General features: G+C 33.5%; 1 protein-coding gene across 2 annotated transcripts; it reads right to left on the bottom strand.

Annotated features, from left to right (window-relative positions):
* Nucleotides 1-7,760: 7,760 nt before the first annotated feature.
* On the bottom strand, nt 7,761-22,125 carry LOC126716841 (uncharacterized). Of its 2 annotated transcripts, none has more exons than XM_050417841.1 (11): nt 21,825-22,125; nt 19,290-19,459; nt 17,335-18,016; nt 17,109-17,193; nt 16,807-16,894; nt 15,022-15,206; nt 13,884-14,016; nt 13,281-13,417; nt 13,119-13,193; nt 12,339-12,458; nt 7,761-8,012 (listed from the first exon to the last, which is right to left on the bottom strand). In XM_050417841.1, the coding sequence occupies exons 1-11, from the start codon at nt 21,932-21,934 to the stop codon at nt 7,914-7,916; spliced, it is 1,884 nt and encodes a 627-aa protein (XP_050273798.1). In that variant the 5' UTR covers nt 21,935-22,125; the 3' UTR covers nt 7,761-7,913. The 2 variants fall into 2 exon arrangements, with proteins under 2 accessions (XP_050273798.1, XP_050273797.1); XM_050417840.1 differs by lacking the exon at nt 7,761-8,012 and adding an exon at nt 11,458-12,017 and having other exon boundaries at nt 21,825-22,123.
* Between the last annotated feature and the right edge of the window lie 585 nt (nt 22,126-22,710).

Genomic DNA, 22,710 nt, shown 5'->3' with positions numbered 1-22,710 from the left:
TCTAACGTGTGATTTTTGTAATTGATTTTATCCCATAATTTAAATTAAGGAAATACCTAAGGCCTCTTGTTCAAGCCCTATTTATTGTTACTATTATTTAAACTAAGGTCTCCCAAAAGGCCCAAACCTTAAAAACTAAGTTACAAAGGCCTTAAAGGCCCAAATCAATAAAACCCAAAAGCACGAGCCACTAAAATTTGGGGAAATTAGCTTAAGTCATGCTGCAGACAAAGGAGCATAACATGTTTTAACAAAAAAGGACCACATCAAAAGGGGTCCAACCAAAATAACAATAAAAACTTACAAAGGGACCTAACCCATCAGCATCAAACCTAGGGAGGTAAAGTTTGGTAGCAAGGGGAGGAGAAATCAAAGAAGTAGTAAATTTGTAATCTTACACACCTTTTGGTTGTTGTGCTTGTAGGGAAACACACATACACCAAAAGGATGAAGGCAAGTTTACCACAGAGTACATGTCAGGTCTATTTTCCCACTATTGAGTTGGCTCATTATCATTTATTGCCCTCAAAACTCTATTTTTATCTCGGGTTTAATTAATGTATGCCCTTAATCATCCATCTTATAAAAAATTTTATGGAAAATTGAAAAACTGTTAAAAAAATTAGTCACCTTTTTTTTTTTCTTATAAAAATTTTTCTAAAATAGTTTATCAATATATGTCCTACATTAGTGACACCCTTTTATTTCTACCAAAGGCAACTCATCCGTCCATTCTGGCACAATTAGCCTTCCAGTCTACTGAGAAGAAGAATATTTCATTCACGGCTACAACAATGAAAAACACTTTCCTTTCTCTAATTATCAATTTATGCTAAATGGCTAGATGGTACTTTCACAGGCTGGTCGTCTCACTTTGATTAAATCAGTGGCAATAACCACTCCTGTATACACAAAGTCGTCCCTTGAAATTCCAAAAATGGTGTGTACTAATTAAAATTAATGCAGCTTGTAGATCTTTCTTTTAGGGTGAGAATTCAAATGGGAAGTGCTTGCCACTTAAAAGCTAGGCATCACTGTGCAAGCCTAAATAATGTGTTTTGGGTATAAGAAGAATACAAGATTTCAACGGAGCCCTTGTCACAAAATTGAGTTGGAATTTGGTTCAAAACTCAGAATAGATATGGGTGAAAACTGATTCTACCTAGAGGAAAAAGCTTCATGCGTAAGCTCCCTCACCCAAAACTGGCTATTGGCTGTGGAAAAATATTTTTCAGCAAAGAAACTTTAAAGAAGGGAAGTTGCTTATTAGTGGGATCGAACTCATCTACCTGTATTTGGTATGACCTATGGTCATGGATGACTCTATTATATGGGTTCATTCCAAAGCCTCGAGGAGATAGGCCTCCAGAATTGAATTTGGTCATAGACTTTAGTACTTGAAGATGGTAGAACCTGGGATAGAAATAAGATGCCAAGTTTTTGACCAAGCAACAGCTAATTGTATTTGTAAAACCAGAATTTCTCTCTTCCACCAGATTGGTAAATGAAACTGGGTACATAACCAAAGCAAAAGGTTCCACTGTAAGATCAACTTACCTTTAAAAGCAAAGAACTAGATTTCTTCAAACTAGTCCCCTACTTTCCCAGTGAGAGGAAAATTTAAGGAAGATAAAGATGCATGAAAAGTTAGAGTTATTGATCTAGAAAATAGCGTGGGATGCTTTACCAACCCGCAAAGCACTAAACAAGAGGATGCTGATAGTATCTGTTAGTGTTTTGGAGAACTGGGAAATCTGTTAGTTATAAAAATAGTCTTTAGTTAGAGTGAAAATATCAAGCTCAGACGTAAAAACAAATAGATAATCACACTTTATTCACAAGTGGTTTAGACTGAATCTGATTTGTTAATGTATAGATTAAAAGGTATTAGAATACAAGTCCATTTACCATCTTTGTGTTCCCTAATGAGTTTCATTTAGTTCAATTAGTAATGTTTATCTTGCTGTTGAATAAGAAAGCTGATATTCAATTCCCGTCTACATCAAAGATTAATTAAGTTCTTGATCTTATAATAAAGAGTAATCATTATGGATATAGCGCGGATGCCTTAGGTTCTACTATGAACTTCACGTATCATAATAAAATATTTTTCAAGCATATTAGTTAGGTGAGAGAGATATAACATTTTCCACATCCTAATAGATGATTAACCATTTAAAAGAAGTGCTAAGAGTCTTATAATTTAATTTCATTGCATGTTCTCTTTAATAAGGAGAATCAAAATTTGAATCACCCCTTCCCATTGTTGTAACTTTCCTAAAAATTAAAAAAATTAAAAATAAAAAACACTGACATTATCAACAACAAAAAGAAAACCATTCAAAAAAATTGTAGAAGCTTTCGCATTATATGCCACATATATGAAAAGCCCCATGTTCTTCTTGTCCAGGAATCAGATATATATTAGAGAAAAACAGAACCTTTCATATATGATATATAAAACCACTAATTGAAACTTTTTTTCACTAATTTTTTTTCAAGTACAAGTAACCCTTTTTCTATTCGAAGCCATCCCCCTTTCCTCTTTCCTCTCATATCTAAATCATACAAAACAAATTAAGAAAACGGTAATGCATGTTTTGCTTGGGATGATCTCTCGTCCAGAAACAAACCAAAAATCGCAATGGAGAATAGCACAAAGCAAAGGATAGCACTATATATAAGAGAAAAAGCTTCTGATAATAACAACCAACATGCCATGCATGAAAAAACATAGAACTCTCTCTCTCTCTCTCTCCCTCTTTATTATTTTTCTCTCATCCAAAACAAAACAAAAAAAATCGCATCAAAGAATGAAATAAAGCCGAAGGGGGTGGAGTAGATGTGAGAGAAAGCTTTTGATAATATATATATATATGTATAAAAACTAACATATTATGCATGAAAAAGCATAGAAAGTTAGAAACTCTCTTTCTCTCACCCTCCCTCCTCTCAATTATTTTGCTTTCTCTCCTCATCATCATCATCATCATCATCAAAGCCTACGTACCATCATAATGCATGTTCTCCTAATCCAACAGTACCCTTTCTTGAAAGAACTCTTGATCTTCCCTTCGGCGCTGTAGAGCTTATATTTGGCAACTCTCCTTTTCCTCTTTGATTCAGGATCATTCCACCATTTTTTCAAAGCTAGGGTCCTTGACGACTTATTAGTCCCATGGTAATTTATCATATGAGGATCAAATGGAGGGCGAGACCGGCCGCCAACATAAATTTTGTTTTCGGCTAAGTTCCTCGCTGTCACGATCTCTGTGTTCCGGCCTCCGGCTCCATTGGAGTGGTACCGGCTATGCTCCATCCCTATCCTCTATTTCTACTCTTTTCCTTTTATTTCCTGCTCCCAAGGATGTTTGTTAAGGATGTTTGTTAAAGGACATAGAGAGAAAGTGTGTGTGAGAGAGAGAGAGGAAGAGCGTTAGGGTTTGGTAATATAACTTCCTTTAGTCAAGAGAATTGAGAGGTGGATATAAAAGATGTGTGTTTTTTTTTTTTTGGGGTGTTGGAGGAGACAGTGGATGTTTTAAGATAGATCACGAATTCAGGGGATGACATTTATTGGTCAAAATTCTTCTCCAATTTCTTAGGTACTTGTTTTGCAATACTTTTACCATGTCAACATGATCTTAAAGGAAAATTATTAGATACTTCTAAAGTACCATAAATGCATATTTTTTCCTCTCACATAAATGGTGGGTCCCACCATGATTTTAATTAGTGAGACCCACCATTCATTTGAGATGAGAGAGTACGCATTTATAGTACTCCGAAAGTACACAATAATTTTCTGAAATTAAATATATTTTTATTTAATAATTTGGTAATGTCTTTAATGACCCATCATAAGATTCATTCCTCAAAGAAGTGACCTATTGAACGAGGACAAAGAGTTTCAAAGAAAAAGTTAACATAAAGGGAGAAAAGACACAAATTTCAAGATAAAATGGTGATGGGAAATCAAATAATTTTTCCAGTTAAATAATACTACTGTTGGTTTAAATATGAAGTTATTGAATTTGTTTGAAAGATTCATCAAACATTTGTTATGGATTATAGATTTTTTCTTTTCTTTTCTTTTTAGTTTCACTTAATGTATATGTGTGTGTTTCTAAGATTTATCTAACTATTTCTCTAATATGTTCTGTAAGCAATATATATGAAATTAATTCAATTGTCTAAACTTTTTTCCATTTCTCTCGCTAGTAGCTAGGATGCTGGTGCTCCAACAGATTAGCTGTTTCACCTAAATGTTAACCAACAACTCATTCTTTTTTTTCTTTTCTTTTTTACCTCTAATTTAGCTAATCACATTTTCAAATCAGTCTCGAATAAACTTTTCAAGTTTCCATTCTCTCTATTTTTTAATTATTCTTTTGTTACCATTTATTTATTCTTTTTTTAGGAAAATGGGAAAGAAAGGAGGGAGAGATGAATATTTTATTTTTAAGGACAAAAGAAAAAGAAAAAAGTATTGCAGTGGCTCTCTTGGTGTGGAGAGCCGCTATATATAATCTGTTGGAGCCTATTTCAATTTTCAAGTTGTAGTTCTTCGAAATTTGGAGAGAAAAGAGGTTTAATTTTTCTATTGGAGAATGCTCTAAGTATATAATTGATACAATTATCCAACCTCTCTCTTTATATCATTTTATCATTTTTCTTTGAATTAGTGAAAACCAAATTAACTCCTTTTTTCACATTTTTATTATCATTTTATTATTTTCTTAATTTAAAATTTTAAATATATCAAAGTATGATGTATAAGACGGCACTTGACAACAACCCACTAAAAGAAGTGAGCTGAAAGATAGCATTGAAAATGAATGAAGGTTAAATGATCAATTTTTTTAGGACAAATTACAATTTACCCACTTGTGATTTGGCTAAAATTTAAGTTACTTACCTATAGTTTAAAATTTGACACTTTACCTACCTGTGGTTTGACCAAAATTTAAGTTACCTATCTATGGTTTGAAATCCTATGATGCAAGTGTTCCGTTGAATTCTTTTTTATCTTATTTGATCCTGTATTTTTATGTTTTTGGAGAAAAGACACGTAAAAGATGAGCAAAATTACATATTTAGTCATGTGTTTAACATATGTGAGTTACAACAATCTAACTAAGTTAGTCTCAGATGTATAAAATGTCAAATTTCAAACCACAAGTAGGAGACTTAAATTTCGACTAAACCACATGTGGGTAATTTGTAATTTAATAATTTACCCATATTTTTTAAAAGTAAAATTGGGAGAAAAACTTAAAATCAGCCCAAAATAAGATGGTACAATATATAATGTTATTACTAAATGGTCTTAAATAAGTTTTAAAAAATTGACTCTAAATGACATTTTACGAAAAAGTATCTAAGGTAAAGTCAACCCAATCAATTTAGGTTCATCGGAACTGTAAGCCTAGTTATAATAATTGTCAAATAATAATTGAATCATGAATCAATTTTATTGCACAACATTTATGTTTATGCAAATGTTTATTTTTTTATTTTCTTATTAAAGAGTTTATGGAAATGTTGTATCACCGATATAAACATCTATAATATAATACTTCCTCCGTCCCATTTTGTTTGTCCTGTTTGAAAAGTCAAGCTTTTTAAGAGAACATTATTTATTGTCTTGTCTACCTTTTAAAAATATATAAGTTTCCAAAACTACCCTTAAATAAATTTATCAAAAAATTAAATTAGTAAATTAATAGGGATATAATTGGAACATTAGTAAATTAATGACTTTTATTTTTAAAAATAGGACAATATTTTGGGACATCCCAAGATGCAATAGAGGACAAACAAAGTGAGACGAAGGGAGTATTAAATAGAAAAGTTTATAAATATATTTAGTAAAAACCTTATTTATTTATTTTTTAATGTTTTTAGAAAATTAGAGATACAGACAATTTTTTTTTCCTTTTAAAAGAAATCATAAATGTGGATTTCATGGTTAGGAGTTAAGAGTCTTTAAGTTTTGTTAATGTTATATACACTTGATGTAAATACTTTATGAAATGTAAGAAAATAACATATGTTAAATCATGTTGCAAACATATTTTAAGTGGGTGCTTGTGTGTGTGTGTAGAATAGTCTTGGAACTATGCAAACTTCGAAGACATAATGTTGAAAAATTGAATGATTTTCTTCTATTACAAAGGCAATGTCACAATGGTATCACTAACGCCAAATTGGTCGTAACTAGTGATTATAATAGGCATTGAAATTGTTATTTCTCCATCCAAGGAAATGCTGAGAACATAATTGCAACCCATAGTTTGTGACTCCCAAATGTGTAATTGCATGCAAGGAGAAACGATTCATTAAGGAACAACCCTCATTTGTTCCAAATAGATAAGGAATTTGTTGGGTTTAATAGTGATTCATGCTGCTTAAATGCGATACTTCTGTTCTGGACAGAATGCCGATACAACCAATCATTAGCAGTTGCATTCCATGCAAAGCCATGTCTCCTATTTTCTTCATGTATTAGTTTTTGTTTCTTGATACTTTTGTTCAATCTTCGAAGGACGTGTCCATACTCCCTCAAGTATCTCAACTATGGAGGGCAAAGTAGCCAATGCATATGCAAACTGATTCTGAGTGTCGTTGGAGTTGTGTCTCCGATGATTGGACCACCAACATTGGTGGCCAGAATGGTGTCTCAAGCCATCGAAACGATGACTCCAATTATCGAACCTCCAATGCTAGTTGTTGGCATGGTGTCTCCAATAGCCAAACCGTCAACATCAATCATATTTACATCTAAAAAAAAGATGTAAATAATTTAAAAATGTAAGAAAATAACATATGTTAAATCATGTTACAAACATTTTTTATGTGTATGTATAAATATATATATAGTTTGTCCCCCTTGAAAAAAATTTCTGGCTTCATCACCATTGATAAAATCAATTTGCAACATGTGCCCCATTTAATTTTTAATTTTATACCTAGTGAATATTGATTGTAAAAATAGAGGAGCCTAAATCCTATTAGATTATAAATTGGATTTCAATCGAAGTCTGATTTCTATCATGTGTCTATCTAAGTTTTTACTTTTTGTGGTAAGTGAATTATTGAGTACAAAAACTGAAGAGTCTAAAACCAATTCAATTCTAAATCATATATATATATATATATATATATACCATTACATATTTTAGAAATATATGGTTTAAAAAAAGTGTAAACTAATGTCATGTATAATTTGAATCATTTCTACAAAAAAATTTATAATTTGAACCTTGTAATTGTTTTTAATTGTACCCGTACATATACACGAATCTACATACTAGTGTGTGTATATGTATATATATATATATATATAAATAATAGAATGCTACGAATTCTTACATTTTCCCTTTAATGTGGCAAACATTTTTACTATTATATAACGGTCCCAAGCCAACTCAAGGAATTTGTTCAATTTAAGTGAGAACAAACATAAAATCAAGCAGTGACGCAATTAGCGGATTGAGTTCCTAACATGTTCCTGAGAATGGGAACCAACAAAGCTTTGCAAAATACTAGCCTACAAGGGCAGGATATAATATATAGGTGCCCCTCAAAAGGTGGGGATAAGGAGGCAGTAGAAAATGCTTCCTAGTTCTGTATAGGACAAGTGTCATCCCCTTCAGATTTTGTACCGACATATTTTGTTTTCTTAAGGAGAAGCAAAGAGAAAGTCATATAGCAGATTATATATAGTTAATAGTATAGCTAGTGAAGAAGAACTCTCGTTCTTTCATAGAGAAATACCCATTATAAACATGCAGATATATACAGCAACAGTTCTAAATGGCAGTGCCTTCTTCAACAGTTCAACTACATGAAAATATTTACAGATTACTATGGACTAATGCAATTGGGGCTGAAAATTCTGCAACATTGCACTAACTAGATTGACAATGCTCATCGATCTGAGCTTCTTTTGGTTGCTTTTTACTTTTCATTCCCTTTTTAGGCTTCTTGATGTTATCCATTTGGGAAACCTGTCATTAGTCCAAAATATAGAGATGGCTTTAACAAAATAAAACACATGCATGCAACTTTTCTACACTGCCTAAAGTTGGTAACATGGCGTATATTCACGCTTTCATCAGTTTCATGCAAACCAAACCCCTACTGATTACCAGTGCTCTGACCTGGCAATATGTGAATCAGTACGGCAGCATCCAGAGCAGCTTATTGTAGCTCTGCACCCAAGATATTGTTTTAGTTTCCAAAAAGTATAGTTATTTCGGATAAATCTATAGATCAAGCATTAATGATTTTCAGAATTTAAACTTCAATCATGATAGATTCTTTAAGGAAAACCAGATTCTCAAGTCCTTAGAAAAATCAGCTCTCTTGAGTTGAAAGTACCAAACACACATGCCCACAGACAGCAATTTCCTAGGCCCCATTTCTTAAAAGTAATAAGACCTTAGATTCAAAAAATTCTAACTAAAATTTTACTTTGCGTGGAATATGTGAAAAGTCTTTTCCTTTCCCATCTTATGAAATATGTACAGTTTGGAAAATAAGAAGTTAATAAGTTCTCAAATGACGAGCAGCCATTTCTTTTTTCTTTTTTTGATTGGTAATAAGAGTAATATTATTGATGAAAAAAAGGAAAGGAAAATACAAGGTGTTCATAATGATGAACACAGGAAAGCAATAACAGAGAAAAAAAGAAATCAAGAGGCTATTCTAAGAGAGGAACAATACTAGAAAACCGGCACCGAAACCAATAAAAAAAAGACTACGCTAACAAAAATCTTTTAACTCAACCAACGTATTTTCAGTATCCTCAAAGAAACGACGAACAGTCTGGAAATCAAATTCCAAAAATCTGAATTATGATTTCCAAGCCAGTGATTCCAACAAAATAACAACCCCACCACAGAGCCTGGCATGACTCATTGAAAACCAAAAAACTTGATATGGACGAGCAGCCATTTCTGTTTGCTCCAAATCCACTACATAATAGATGTGCAACAGTACCCTTACTTTCAAGAACTCTTGATCCTTCCTAATTCAGTGCTATAGAGCATATATTTGGCAGCTCTCCTTCTCCTCTTTGACTCAGGATCATTCCACCATTTCTTCACTGCTAAGGTAGAGGATGTCCTTGACGACTTATTAGTCCCATGTTGATTTATCATGCGAGGATCAAATGGAGGCCGGCAGCCAACATAAATTTTGTTTTCGGCTAAGTTCCTCACTGTCAGGATCCCTTGGTTCCGGCCTCCGGCTCTATTGGATCGGTACCGGCTATGCTCCATCTCTATCCTCTATCTCTCCTCTTTTCCTTTTATTTCATGCCCCCAAGGATGTTTGTTAAAGGGACATAGAGATAAAGAGAGGGAGAGACAGAGACAGAGATAGAGACAGAGGAAGAGCATAAAGGTTTGGTAATAAAAATTCCTTTAATAAAGGGAAAGAGAGGTGGAGAGAAAAGATGTGTTTTTTTTTTTTTGTGTGTTGGAGGAGAGTGTAGGCTTTAAGATAGATCATGAATTCAGGGGATGGCATTTACTGGTCAAAATTCTTCTCCAATTTCTTTGGTCCTTGTTTTACAATATTTTAGGTCGTTGTTTTACAACATTTTTACCACTAGTTTTTATCATACCCGTTGTTTTGTGTGTGCGAGCGTGCGATGCTGTTTTTTTTTTCTCTTTTGGTCCAGTGTCATAATTTTACTTTAAAAAAAATGGGATAAGTTTATTTTGAATAAATGAATTAGTAGAAGAATATCTTATTTTGTAGACATTTTAAATGAAGTTGGAGATATATTTTTACCGAATTGTCCTCAAATTTTTTTTCCCAATTAAACGTAATATTTAAGGGTATTTTTGAAGTTTAAACCACATAAAAATCCAATCTAAATAGAAAAATCCTCTTCTATATTAGTATAAATGTCAACATAAGAGAAATTAAATATATTTTTATTCAATAATTTGGTAATGACTTTAATGGCACATCATAAGATTCATTCCTCAAAGAAGTGACCTATTGAACGAGGACAAAGAGTGTCGAAGAAAAAGTTAACATAAAGGGAGGAAAAACAAAAACAAAATTTTCAAGATAAAATGGCTAAGGGAAATCAAATAATTTTTCAAGTTAAATAATACTACTATTAGTTTAAATATAAAGTTATCGAATTTGAATGCAAGAATCATCAAACATTCGTTCTGGATTCTAGATTTTTTTTTCCTTTTCTTTTTAGTTTCACTGAATATATATGTGTGTGTTTCTAAGATTTATCTAACTGTTTCTCTAGTACGTTTTGTAAGTAATATATATAAAATTGATTCAATTGTCTAAACTTTTTTTCCTTTTCTCTTGCTAGTAGGATGCTGGTGCTCCAACAGGTTAACAGTTTCACCCAATTTTTAACCAACAACTCATTCTTTTTACCCCTCTAATTTAGTTAATAACATTTTCAATCAGTCTCCAATAAACTTTTCAAGTTTCCATTCTTCGTATTTTATAATTATTCTTTCTTTACCAATTATTTATTCTTTTTTTAGAAAAATGGGAAAAGAAAGAAGGGAGAGATGAATATTTTATTTTTGGAAAAAAAAGGTATGGCAATGGCTCCCTCGGTGTGGAGAGCCACTGTATGAATTCAGAAAATAATGACTATTTGATTGCTAATCTTTTGGAGCCTATTTCAAGTTGTGGTTCTTCAAAATTTGGGGAGAGAAAAAAAAGGTCTATTGGAGATGGTCTAAGTATATAATTGATACAATTATCCAATTTTTCTCTTTATATCATTTTATCATTTTTTGGGAGGTTATATGCCAGTTCTTTTTATTCTCTGAATTAGTGAAAACCAAATTAACTCTTTTTTTCAACTCATTTTATTATTTTCTTAATTTATAATTTTAAATATATCAAAGAACGATGTATGAGATGAAACTCGACAACCCACTAAACAAAGTGGGCTAAAAGATAGAACTGAAAACGAATAGAAGTTAAACGATCAATTTCCTTTTAAAGTAAAATTAGGAGAAAAACTTTATTCAACCAAAGTTAGATGTTACAATCTATAACGTTATTACTAAATGGTCTTAAAGAAGTTTTAAAGAAGTTTTGACATGGTACAAAAGCTAAAAAACAATAGCCAAGTTTTTGCTCTTAATATTTGAAAATAAATTGTGACGCGGCAAAAGAGGAAAGCACATGGCAAAAGCTCACTCTTTAGTTTATGCTACTATGATCTAGTAGTGAGCAGTGAGCAGTGGTGAATTTGAGGAATAAGGCCTGAGCTATCGGAAATCATCATATATATGATAGAATGCTACGAATTCTCACATTTTTCCCTTTAATGTAATGTAGCAAGCAAGCATTTTTACAAGTATATAACAGTCCCAAGCCAACTCAAGGAATTTGTTCAATTTAAGTGAGAACAAACATAAAATCGAGCCAAACGTGATGCAAATTAGTGGATTGACTTCCTAACATGTTCCTGAGAATAGAAACCAACGAGCTTTGAGTTTTTCTTTCAACAAAATACAAGGGCAGTATATATAGGTGCCCATCAAAAAGTGGGGATAAGGAGGCAGTAGATAAATGCTTCCTAGTTCTGTGTATTTCCTTCCATGGAAAACAGTTCCCAAACACAACCAGCGAAGAAGATGGACAGTTCCCTAACATGTCATCCCTTTCACATTTTGTACCAACATATTTTGTTTTCTTAAGTAGAAGCAGGGAAAAAGTTACATAGCGGATTATATATACTTAATAGCATAGGGAAGAACTCTCATTCTTTCATAAAGAAATACCCATTATAAACATGCAGATATATACAGCAACAGTTCTAAATGGCAGTGCCTTCTTCAACTACATGAAAATATTTACAGATTACTATGGACTAATGCAATTGGGGCTGAAAATTCTGCAACATTGCACTAACTTGATTGACAATGCTCATCGATCTGAGCTTCTTTTGGCTGCTTTTTACTTTTCATTCCCTTTTTGGGCTTCTTGATGTTATCCATTTGGGAAACCTGTCATTAGTCCAGAATATAGAGAAGGCTTTAACAAAATAAAACACATGCATGCAACTTTTCTACACTGCCTAAAGTTGGTGGCATATATTCACGCTTTCATGCAAACCTACTGATTACCCGTGCTCTGACCTGGTACTAAATTATCTAAACACGACCACAGAGATCACACACATACATACACATAATGGGATAATGCATGTGCAAATACAAAACACACGTCCTCTTCAAACATTAAGCTTGATACAACAAGAAGGGAGAGGAGAGAGATGTAAGTTAAATAGTTTGCCAGCAGACGGTAGTTCTGTCATCTATACTTACAATGTAGGATTTCCACTCAATTTTTTCATGCCCCTCGGTGCCAGTAGCAGGTGGAGAATGACTGCCTACGTGGCGGAATATGTGAATCAGTACGACAGCATCCAGAGCAGCATATTCTAGCTGCATCCAAAATATTGTTTTAGTTTCGTATAGTTATTACGGATGAATCTATAGTTCAAGCATTAATGATTTTCGGATCTTAAACTACAATCACGATAGAATCTATAAGGAAAACCAGATACTCAACTCCTTAGAAAAATCAGCTCTCTTGAGTTGAAAGTACCAAACATGCATGCCTACAAACAGCAATTTACTAGGTCCCATTTCTTAAAAGTAATAAGACCTTAGATTCAAACAATTCTAACTAAACTTTTACTTTGCATGGAATATGTGAAAAGTCTTTTCCTTTCCCATGTTATGAAATATGTCCAGTTTGGAAAAATAAGAAGTTAATGAGTTCCCAAATGGCAAGCAGCCATCTCTGTTTGTTCCAAATCCACTACGTAATAGATATGCAAGAGCTCTTTATTTACGTTTAATGGGGGTTGTACTAGATAGTTTCACATCGCAATACATATTTTATTTGATGCATCTTTTCTGGGATAAGACCAGATATTATTGGACTGCAAGCATGAATAGATGCTGATTGAAAGTGGAAGGGAAAGGAGATCTTTTACTTTGCCCTACAGGAGTAGGTTTATGTACTTCTCTTTCCTAATGGTCTTCCTCATGCAGTTACAGGAAGTTAAATTGTTACAGAACATAAGAAAATGAAGTTACCTGATTCTTAGTCAAAGGTCGTTGCTCCCAGTTGCTATTACGTCTTGTCTTGTTCAAACCAGCTCCCAATATTTTCTAGTATGCAATAATCACCAAGAGATTATGTCCAATGATTACAGGAGATTACACAAGGAGCTGAAGCAAATTAAATGCTTAATTTACCTTTGCAAGCCCAGATAGGCCACCTCGAGGTTCTTTAAACACATTCTGAACGTCCAGTAGCATTTCAAAGTGCTTGAAACACTCCAAATCTCCATATGAATGAGCCAACTGCCTTACATCACATTGAAAATTATAGCCTACAAGGTACATAAATAAAAAATCAGCCATGTCCATATAAATGCTGACAAAACAAGAACAAGATATTGTAGTATAGATGAAATTCCCAACCACACCATAACATTACAAACAAAACTCACATCTCACAGAAACACCTATGCCCCCAACTATTTCCTATCCAATAATTTGATTAACCTTTCCTAAAAGTCGTTTACACAGTCAATTGAAACAAATGTAAAAAATCACAGGGATTACAAGGATTTTTAGGTTTCAGAATCATAGATTAGATAAATTCTTTTGAAGATATACATTTCTAGAAGGCTTTGCAGAGTCAATTCTTTTTCTTTTTTTGGTAAGTGGGTTTTGAACCGACAACCTTACTCTCCACCCTTTCTTGTAAGTGGAGGAGGTGCCATTTGAGCTAGAACTCATTGCTATGATTTCACAAGTCATTCTACCATACTAATGCATCTAGATTTCTCGTACCAAGTTTTAGAATGCTAGGGGACTGCAAAATGCGGGCCAGACAGTTGTCTAAGACGTCAGGCACATCTTCGAATAACTTTATCAGATCAAAGATGAAAACCATCTTATCAGAAGCAATCTGCATGATAGACACCTGAAACATGGAACAAAGTCATTTTTACAAACTGTTGGTAAATTAAATCATTTAACAGCACAATTCTAACACTAACAAAGGGAACAAAAAATGCAGAATCAAACGATGCAGCATTCTCCAAGTATCATGATGGGCAAGAGCAAATTCTTGCAAGGGACAAAACATCATAACCATCCATCTGATTGTGGATGACAACAGATATACCACACTAATAAACATCTCCCAACCATGCATGGTCATTTTTGTGATTTTACCCCAAAGAATTGAGGTACAAGGTCAACTCTTTTTGTCCTTCACTTCAAATTCACCTTTTTATTCATCATTTTTGTATATTTTTCTTACCATTAACCTAAAACAATAATCTAGACAACTGACAACCCACACTTTTAGTAGTCAAATCAAACCCATTTAACCCCAGGTGCTACAACATCAATACTAACAGACTTCCTACTCCACTGCTACTGCACTTGTAGAAAGATACATCCTCATCTAGCATTCCACCTTCTGTTGTATTTGATGTTCCAAAAATGGCTGTTATTCACTTTGGAGAGAGGGGGGGAGGGGGGTTGAGAATAAATTGAACTAGGTTTCTACTCAATATCAGAATACATTGATGAAATAACCCATAAATTTAATGCAAGATCTGAACTAAAGAAAAATTGGCCTTCCACCAAATGTCAATCTAACCTAGGTTAAACTACTATATATTGTAAGATAAAGAACTAAAGTAATATATATGCTAAATTTAAGGAAGAAAGGAATGATTAAATTCAAGGCCCAATATTAATATGACAACCTGTAAGTGCACAAAACTACTTCAGTAGTTTTAAAGTGCAAAATGCATAGGTAAGTGAAAATACTTCCAATGTAATAACTCCATGATTTTTCAAATATGCACCTTTTTCTTTTTTTCTAATAAAATAGTAACATGACAACATATATATAGATATTAAGGATACAGTATAGAAACCCAGAGAGAGAGAAATAGAAGATCAAGCTGATTACCTTGTTTGGTTTGCTCCCCTTTTCATAATTGGGCTTCCATTCACAATCAAGACCCAAGACTTTACACCCCTCAATATGGCACGTTGCATTACACAAACCATCAACTTCATCAACCCATATGATTTCTTCTACAGCTAACTCATTAAGATGCAGAAAACGATTTTGCAGAAGACTTGCCTCAGGCACTGTAAAACATCAAACAGTAACACATAAGGGTCTGTTTGTGTGTATTCAACAAAGAAAACCAAGATACAATGCTCACATTTACAAGTCATACTTCAGAATTGAAATGAAGTAAAACAAGTTCCTTTAGATGAACATAAAGTAAAACAAGTTCCTTTGGATATAAAGGGCCACAAAATGCTATTCTATGCAATGCCTTATTATTGCTGCAAAGAAGCAAAATACTAGCTATATTCCAAGGAGCAAAAATGATGCAGGAAATGCAACCAGAATTAATGTTTATTTTATTAGGTTTGAGACACCAGATTTCAATTTGAATTTGGGCTTTATTGTGGTTGAGAATTTTATGTAATGTAATTGTGGTTTGATTGTGACTCCACCGATGATGCCTTGAAGCCTATTTAAAAGAGGCTCCAGCAATAGTTTGAGTAGTGCAATTTGAATAAGAATTTTCTGATTTGAGATTTCCCTACAGCTTGGGGTGATTCTAAGGGTCTGTTTGGGAACAGCCTATTTAGCTGAAACTGAAATTTTTTTGCTAAAAGTGTGCTAAAGTATACTTGTACCTTGGAAAAAATTTAAAAATGTGAGAAAATGCGGGAAAAATGTAAGGTTTTAAAAAGCCGTACATAGAAGCTAAGAAAAGCTAAAAGCTAAAAACTGAACTTATAAGCTCATGCCAAACACACTCTAGGTAATCTTAGGAGGTGAAGCCTAGAGTCTTGTGACCCATTCCCTATTTTCATCTTTATATTTCTATTTTCTACCCTACCAGCTCTGCATCAAAAAAGTTGGGTATCAGCAATGACACATTTATTAGATTAAGCCGAGAAGCAAAGATATGTCTAAGATGGATTAGAAATTTCACTAGAGCAGAGAATAATAGGCATCTCCAAAAAGATTGATAAGTAAGACTTAACAATAAAAGGTTAAAGACAACATTTCATGCTTGTAATGATTTGATTCCTTTTGGCCAAGAGCCTTGTTAGCTCAACTGGTTGGCACCTCCCAGTCTTTCCAAGAGATCCAGGGCTTAAATCCCCTCTCCCCATTTTTTTTTTTTTTTTGATAATTAAATCCCCTCTCCCCATTGTAACTATCAAAAATGATTTGATTCCTTTTGTTCTTTTTCTTCATATGATGAAGATGCTTTGAGCACAGTTTGTGTTTATCTTTTGTTGATTGTAGGGGTAGATGAGAGCAATTATAATTAAAGGAGCTTTAATCAAAAGTATGAGATGCAAAAAAACAGATTAACTTAAAAGAAAAGAAAATTCAAAGAAGGTATCATAGCTTGAGTTTGTTACGTGCATGACAAGTTAAAGGTCACATAACTATGGAAATGGGAGGAAATATTAAGGTGGTGCATTTAGGAGCAATGCAAACCAGTAAATGCACTACCAGAAGGAATGAAGATATAAAATTTTAGGATTAAAAAACAATGAGGAGGCCGAAAGCTGCAGCATTGGTTGAGGCTAAATGTGAAGAAATATTTTTGAATTATCTAAAAGAGGCTAATCTCCAGCCATTGTTGATGGCACAAATGAAATTAAAGAATGCCCAAGTATAAAGACATTAATGACCGTGGAAAATAGAACATACCTTTGACATCTAGAAAACCGGTAAGGGAGTATCGATCACACAGTTCATCGACCTTCTCTGAGTACCCAGCTTCCATTGCCAAATAAATCTTAAAAATATAATAGAATCAATGTATATAATGTAGAGAAAATAACCCAAAAAAGAAGGGAGCATATCAAATGAATAAATTGTAACTATAGCTCCAAACAATAATACTACAATTTTTATAGGTCTTACCACCATTGTTTTGACAAACCTCAGCTAAAAGGAAGTAAAAGCAAGATAGAAAAATGTAAAGGTTACTCATGCCAAAAGCTACTAACCAAATATTCAAGAAGTTGTCTATCACCATTTGTCTTTGCCTCTGCAACTTCCCAACATCCTTTTTCTGCTAGCTTCTTCAGTGAGCTGCAATGTTGAATATTCATTCTTATTTTTAATTTTTTTCAGGTAAAGGTGGGACTAAGGGTGTTCAAAATATATCAAACGGAATTTTACCAAGAGAAAGAGTTGAATGGGTCAGAAGAATATATAAACTGTTTAAGATACCTTTCTTTACACTTGTGATATACATCAGGAAACTCCTGGCGGAGATTGTTTTTCTTTATAATATCGTATGCATGCTTTAGCAAGTTCCTATCAATGTATTCCTGAACAAGTACACATAACATTTGTTTTCCCATAAATGTTGCCCACTTGTCTGCAGCTTTGAATTCTTTGCTCTGTAGCATAGTAAATAGAAAAGACTTTCCAGACTGGCGGATGGAAAATTGCTCTAATAGTGAGACCGCTGTCATGTATGACTGGGATTCTACCAATCCAAAAATGTATTGCTCAACAAATTTCTTTGCTGCATCACCGCTAGAATCATTCATTTCCCTTGCATGGCACATGAATTTCCCAATGTTGATTAATTTGACATCAAAGACTTCAAGAATCTTTACAACAATCCTCTCATCATGGTTGAGAAAGCCCCCTACAATATCAAGAAATAATTGACCAGCAAGGTCTTTTGCCTCCAAGGAATCTGCTTGGTTGGTTGCTAATTTAAGGTAACGACGTAGAGCAGATACTATAAGATGACTGAAGCCTTCACAATATATGCCAAATATGGGCAAGACATAGAGACATTGAATAACAAAAGTAGATGGTCCAGGTTGCGGATCATTATGCAGCACTTGATAAACTTGATTTTGAAGAGCTCGGAACTTAGTAGTTGCCTTCAATGTGCCTATGAAATGGAATCAACAAGAAACAATTATGCAAAAGGAAGCATGGAATGAAATACTGAAAAAACAGTCCTACAAAATACGTGCACTAAAAGGCCAACCAAACAAGGTCCCAAAAATGAATTGCGATGTGGAGGTGTCCTAGAAATATTAGGAAACCAGCAAGATCCAGAGGACACTGCAGTGAGTTGTAAAAAAACTTGACCTACACGAAGCTGATCTAACCATATAACCTAAAAATTAGGTTCAATAACAAGACCAAAGTATTAGACCATACCTCATTTCTGTAGGGAAAAATATTTCAAATCACTCTACTAAGACCAACTTTATGACACCAAGAGCATCCAAGCAGGGTGACATTTAGCCGTGTTCCAACAATGAGTCTTGCAGTATACCACCACACTAGCTTGAAGGGATGATAAGGAAAAATGAATTTAGATGAATAGAAGGGATTGTGGTATTCTCCTTCTAGTGTGTTTGGGAACTTATAAAGAAAGGAATTGAAAGTTAAACTTTTTTAAAAAATAATTTGACTATTAGCTACTTCTCTTTTTATTATGGCTTTTAAAGAAAGAGGGATAAATATAAATTTGGGGAAAGTACACAAAGCCCACTATGGTTTCTCCAGAAAACACAAACCCACCTAAGTTTTGAGTGCAAAACTAAACCGCCATGTGGTAATGTTTTATGTGTAAACTGTTAATTGTATTGCACTTACTCTTTTGAAGTTTTTGAGTGAAACACAAAAGGCCCCTATGATTTTGTTTTATGTAAAAATGTAAATTTTCACATAAAACAATATCACAAGGGGCTGGGTGTTACACTCAAAAACCTTAGGGAACAGAAATGCCCTGGAGGTTAAGTATTACACAACAATACCACAAGGGGCTAAGTGTTACACTCAAAACCTCAAGGGGATTCCATGTTTTAAGGAAAAACCATGGGGATTTTATGTATTCTTCTCTATAAAATTTCACCATATTTAATGAAGCAAATCAAGCATTCCGCCCAAAAACGGGTAGAATGCTTTTCCTTTGGGAGAGAAGAACAAAACTATTTCCTCCTTTTTTTTCCTTAGAGCGAATCTCCTAATTTATTCCCATTTCAATTTATAGCATAATCCCCATCCAAACAACCAGTTTAAGGTTAGAAGCTCAGAGCAAATACTTTCAACACAAAAAATATAAAGAAAAGGAGACAGTTTAATTTCCAATAGGCATCCAAAGCAGTTGCATGATTGAATGAAACTAGTGATGATTGGAAGAAAAATCATACCATGAGTATAACATTCTTTCAGGAGGTATAAGAATACCACTGGAGAAATATAGGTTAGATCAGAAAAGGCATGCACGCATATAGTCCCTGTTTGGTCAGTTTTGTCATTCTTCTTGTGTAGATCCATAGGTCTTTCCTCCAAGCCCATGCCAGAAAAATCAGCTATGATCCTAGAAACAGAATGAAAAATTAATTTGAAGATAAAACATAAATGGAAGAACTCATGTTAAGTATTACTTGACCATATATCCAAAACAGAAACTGTAACCCAACAACTATCTGTCCTCTAGATCATGTCACAGAAAGTAAACAAACCCAGTATAAACTTTTTTTTCTTTTGATAATTCAATAGCTGAGTGTGGGGGTATTTGAACTTTGGATGTCTTTGTTGTAAACACTAAGAGGTATCAATTGAGCTATAAGGCAAAGAATTCAGCATAATCTAAAAGGCCAATCCTCCACCCATAAGAAGAAATACCGTTCGAATACCATAACTTAAGGAGTAAAATGAATGTGCCAACAGAAAAAAGACAAGCTGCTTTTACAATAAAGCAGAAGACACTCAGATATGTATAAAGTAAAACAGAGATCCATATGCAGATAGCTCCAGAGCCTGGTGTAATGGGATTAATGATTTAAGTTGGCATTTGAGTTCTCATTCCTCAAGTAAAATCAAAGACATTTAGTTTATGGGACTTTTTAGCCCTGTATAAATCATCTATTTTACAACTTACTACAGAATCTACATAAGTTAAATAGGTGAGCAATGCTATTGCTAGGTGGTTTCGTGCACTATGGTCAGTGGCCCGCCATATCCTGTTCCATCTCAGTTCTCATACTCTTCCATATCCTTCAACTCCCACAATCACCAAAACTAAAGTACAAAACTATTGATGAACAAATCTTAATTCCCCCACAATAATCACACTTGTGTTAGGGAATGATTGGATTTGACCATTAACTCACAACCATCTGTTAGAATAAGTTTTATCAGTGAACTAACACACCCTTGATTTAAAACAAAGACCAAAGTCTCTTAATAACCTCATAATTGCATTCTTAATTCTGCCTTAACAGACAAGAGTACTCTTAGCAAATATTTAATGGAACTGTGCTCACCCAATTTCACTTTCAACTAGCTCCAACTATTTCACACATACCCCACATCATAGCCATACAATTTAGGACACAAAGAAAACAAGAATCAAACACTAAACCCAAACAAATACACACTATAACATTGACCAACAACAAAAACCATAGCACTCTAAAATTAAATTTCTTTTTGTTTCTAGCATTTTCCTTGTATATGACACATACACACACATATCCTACTTTATTCCATTAGAAACTTTTGCTACAAAAATTTCTATTTAATACAAATTGATATTTCTCTTTTTATTTATAATGATTTCTAGATCAATACAAATTCATATTTAGGAAATTTTGTTAATATAAATTGTTAATTTAACAATCATTTTATTAATTAATCCATGCATTGAAATAGGCATACTGCTCATTTAGCGTGTGTGTGTGTGTGTGTAGTAACCGTTCTCCTTTCACTATTGCTAAAATATACAAAACATTCACACTTTTTTCCCCAAGTTTCTCGGGAACCAAACAGAAGGTGAAACTTGTTTTCCCTTTTTTTTTTCCTAGAAAAGTATAGCAACTATATTGGACCAAAATTGTTGAACCTAACCACAATCAACCATAGTTCACAAGTCACAACTAACCTAACTAAAACAGTAGTAACTCAGTAAATCATTCATATCTAGGAAAATTCATTAATATAATTTTTTTTTTTTTTGTTAATTTTACAATCATTTTATCAATTAATCCATGCAAACGGGCATGCTGCTCATTTAGTGCGTGTGTGGTTACTGTGGTAACCATTCTTCTTTCTCATTATTGCTAAAATATACAAACATTCACACTTTTTTCCTCCATTTTCTCGGGAACCAAACAGAAGGTAAAACTTGTTTTCCTTGTTTTTTTCCCCCTAGACTAGTAAAGCTACTATATTGGACCAAAATAGTCGAACCTAACCATAATCAACCATGGCTCACAAGAGCCACAACTAACTAAAACAGCAATAACTCAGTAAATCATTCACTAACACCTACATTAGCAAACACTAACACATAAAATCACTCAAACACATGAAAATGAGCACTCATCAAGCATTTAAGCAAAAGATCTGACACATTTTAGCCTGTTTGTTTCCAGAGAAAAACGCATGGAAAACTACAAAGTCAAAACAAGCCTTTCACCGAAACAAAAATCAACTCAACTCAGCTCAACGCAATGCAATCATTTAGCTCAGTTCCACAGTTTCTCTGTACCAAACAATGAAGCAAAAGAAAATGAAATTTTAAAAAAAAAAAAAAATTTTTAAAAATACACGTAGAGAGACACACAAATACTAAAAGCTTAAAAGCAACAAAAACAATTTCCACAACAAAATTTTCGAAAACTTTCTCAGCAGCCAAACAGCGAATAAGAAAGTGAGAAAAAGTAAACGAAGAGACTTACCGAAGTGAGAGACTGAATGAATTTTTAAAGCTTCGGTTTCTCTCTCTATTTTTGTGAGTGTGAAATTGTGCTGCAAAGTTGTATATATGGGACTTCGTATATGTACACATTCGGTAACGGATTGAGCCTTGAAAAATAAATAAATAATAATAATAATAATAAAATGGGGTAAGAGGCAATGCTAAGCTGTGGGCGGGCCCACCAGATCTTTTCCTAATAAGGCAATTTTGGTTTTCTTTGCTCTCTTCTCTTCGCAGAGAGAGAGAGAGAGAGAGAGAGAGAGCTGTGCGAAATTAGTGTTAGTGGTGGCTAACGTGCGCCGAGGGAGTTAGAGCTATATACAGTCTTTGCAGAGAAGGGATGAGGGCAACACGTTGAGGATCAGAGGGGGCATTTTGGACATTTTACCATTTGTTTTGGCTTTATCTGTCGAAAAAGGTTGTATCTGTCTTTTATTTTTCAAGTAAAGATAAATACTAAATAGTAAATACATCTTTAACTTTTGCAATTACTTTTTTTTAATGTAGGTATCTAGAATTTTAATGAGCGAGAGATTTATGCCTTAGAAAACCTAATGGAATTATGACCAAAACTATCCGAATGAGTGAGAGCTTTATGTTTTTGGAAACCCTAGAGAAATAGAAATACTTGAAGAAATGAGAGATTTACATCTTAAAAAAATCGAGGGAATTATATACTACCCAAATTAGTGAGATATAGCATTATATTCATGGTTAGATTTAAGAAATAAAATCATAATTGTGAACTATACTCCTTCCATCTTGAAATGGAGATGAACTTGTTTTTATAATAGGAGATTGATTGATATGCAATCCATCCTTTTGGATCATCTAGTTAATATATCAATAAATTTTTCATCTTTTTT

Source organism: Quercus robur, chromosome 3 (assembly GCF_932294415.1).
Source record: "Quercus robur chromosome 3, dhQueRobu3.1, whole genome shotgun sequence".
Taxonomy (NCBI): Eukaryota; Viridiplantae; Streptophyta; class Magnoliopsida; order Fagales; family Fagaceae; genus Quercus; species Quercus robur.
Note: the sequence above shows the minus strand (reverse complement) of the source record. Positions and strands in the feature narration are given on the sequence as shown.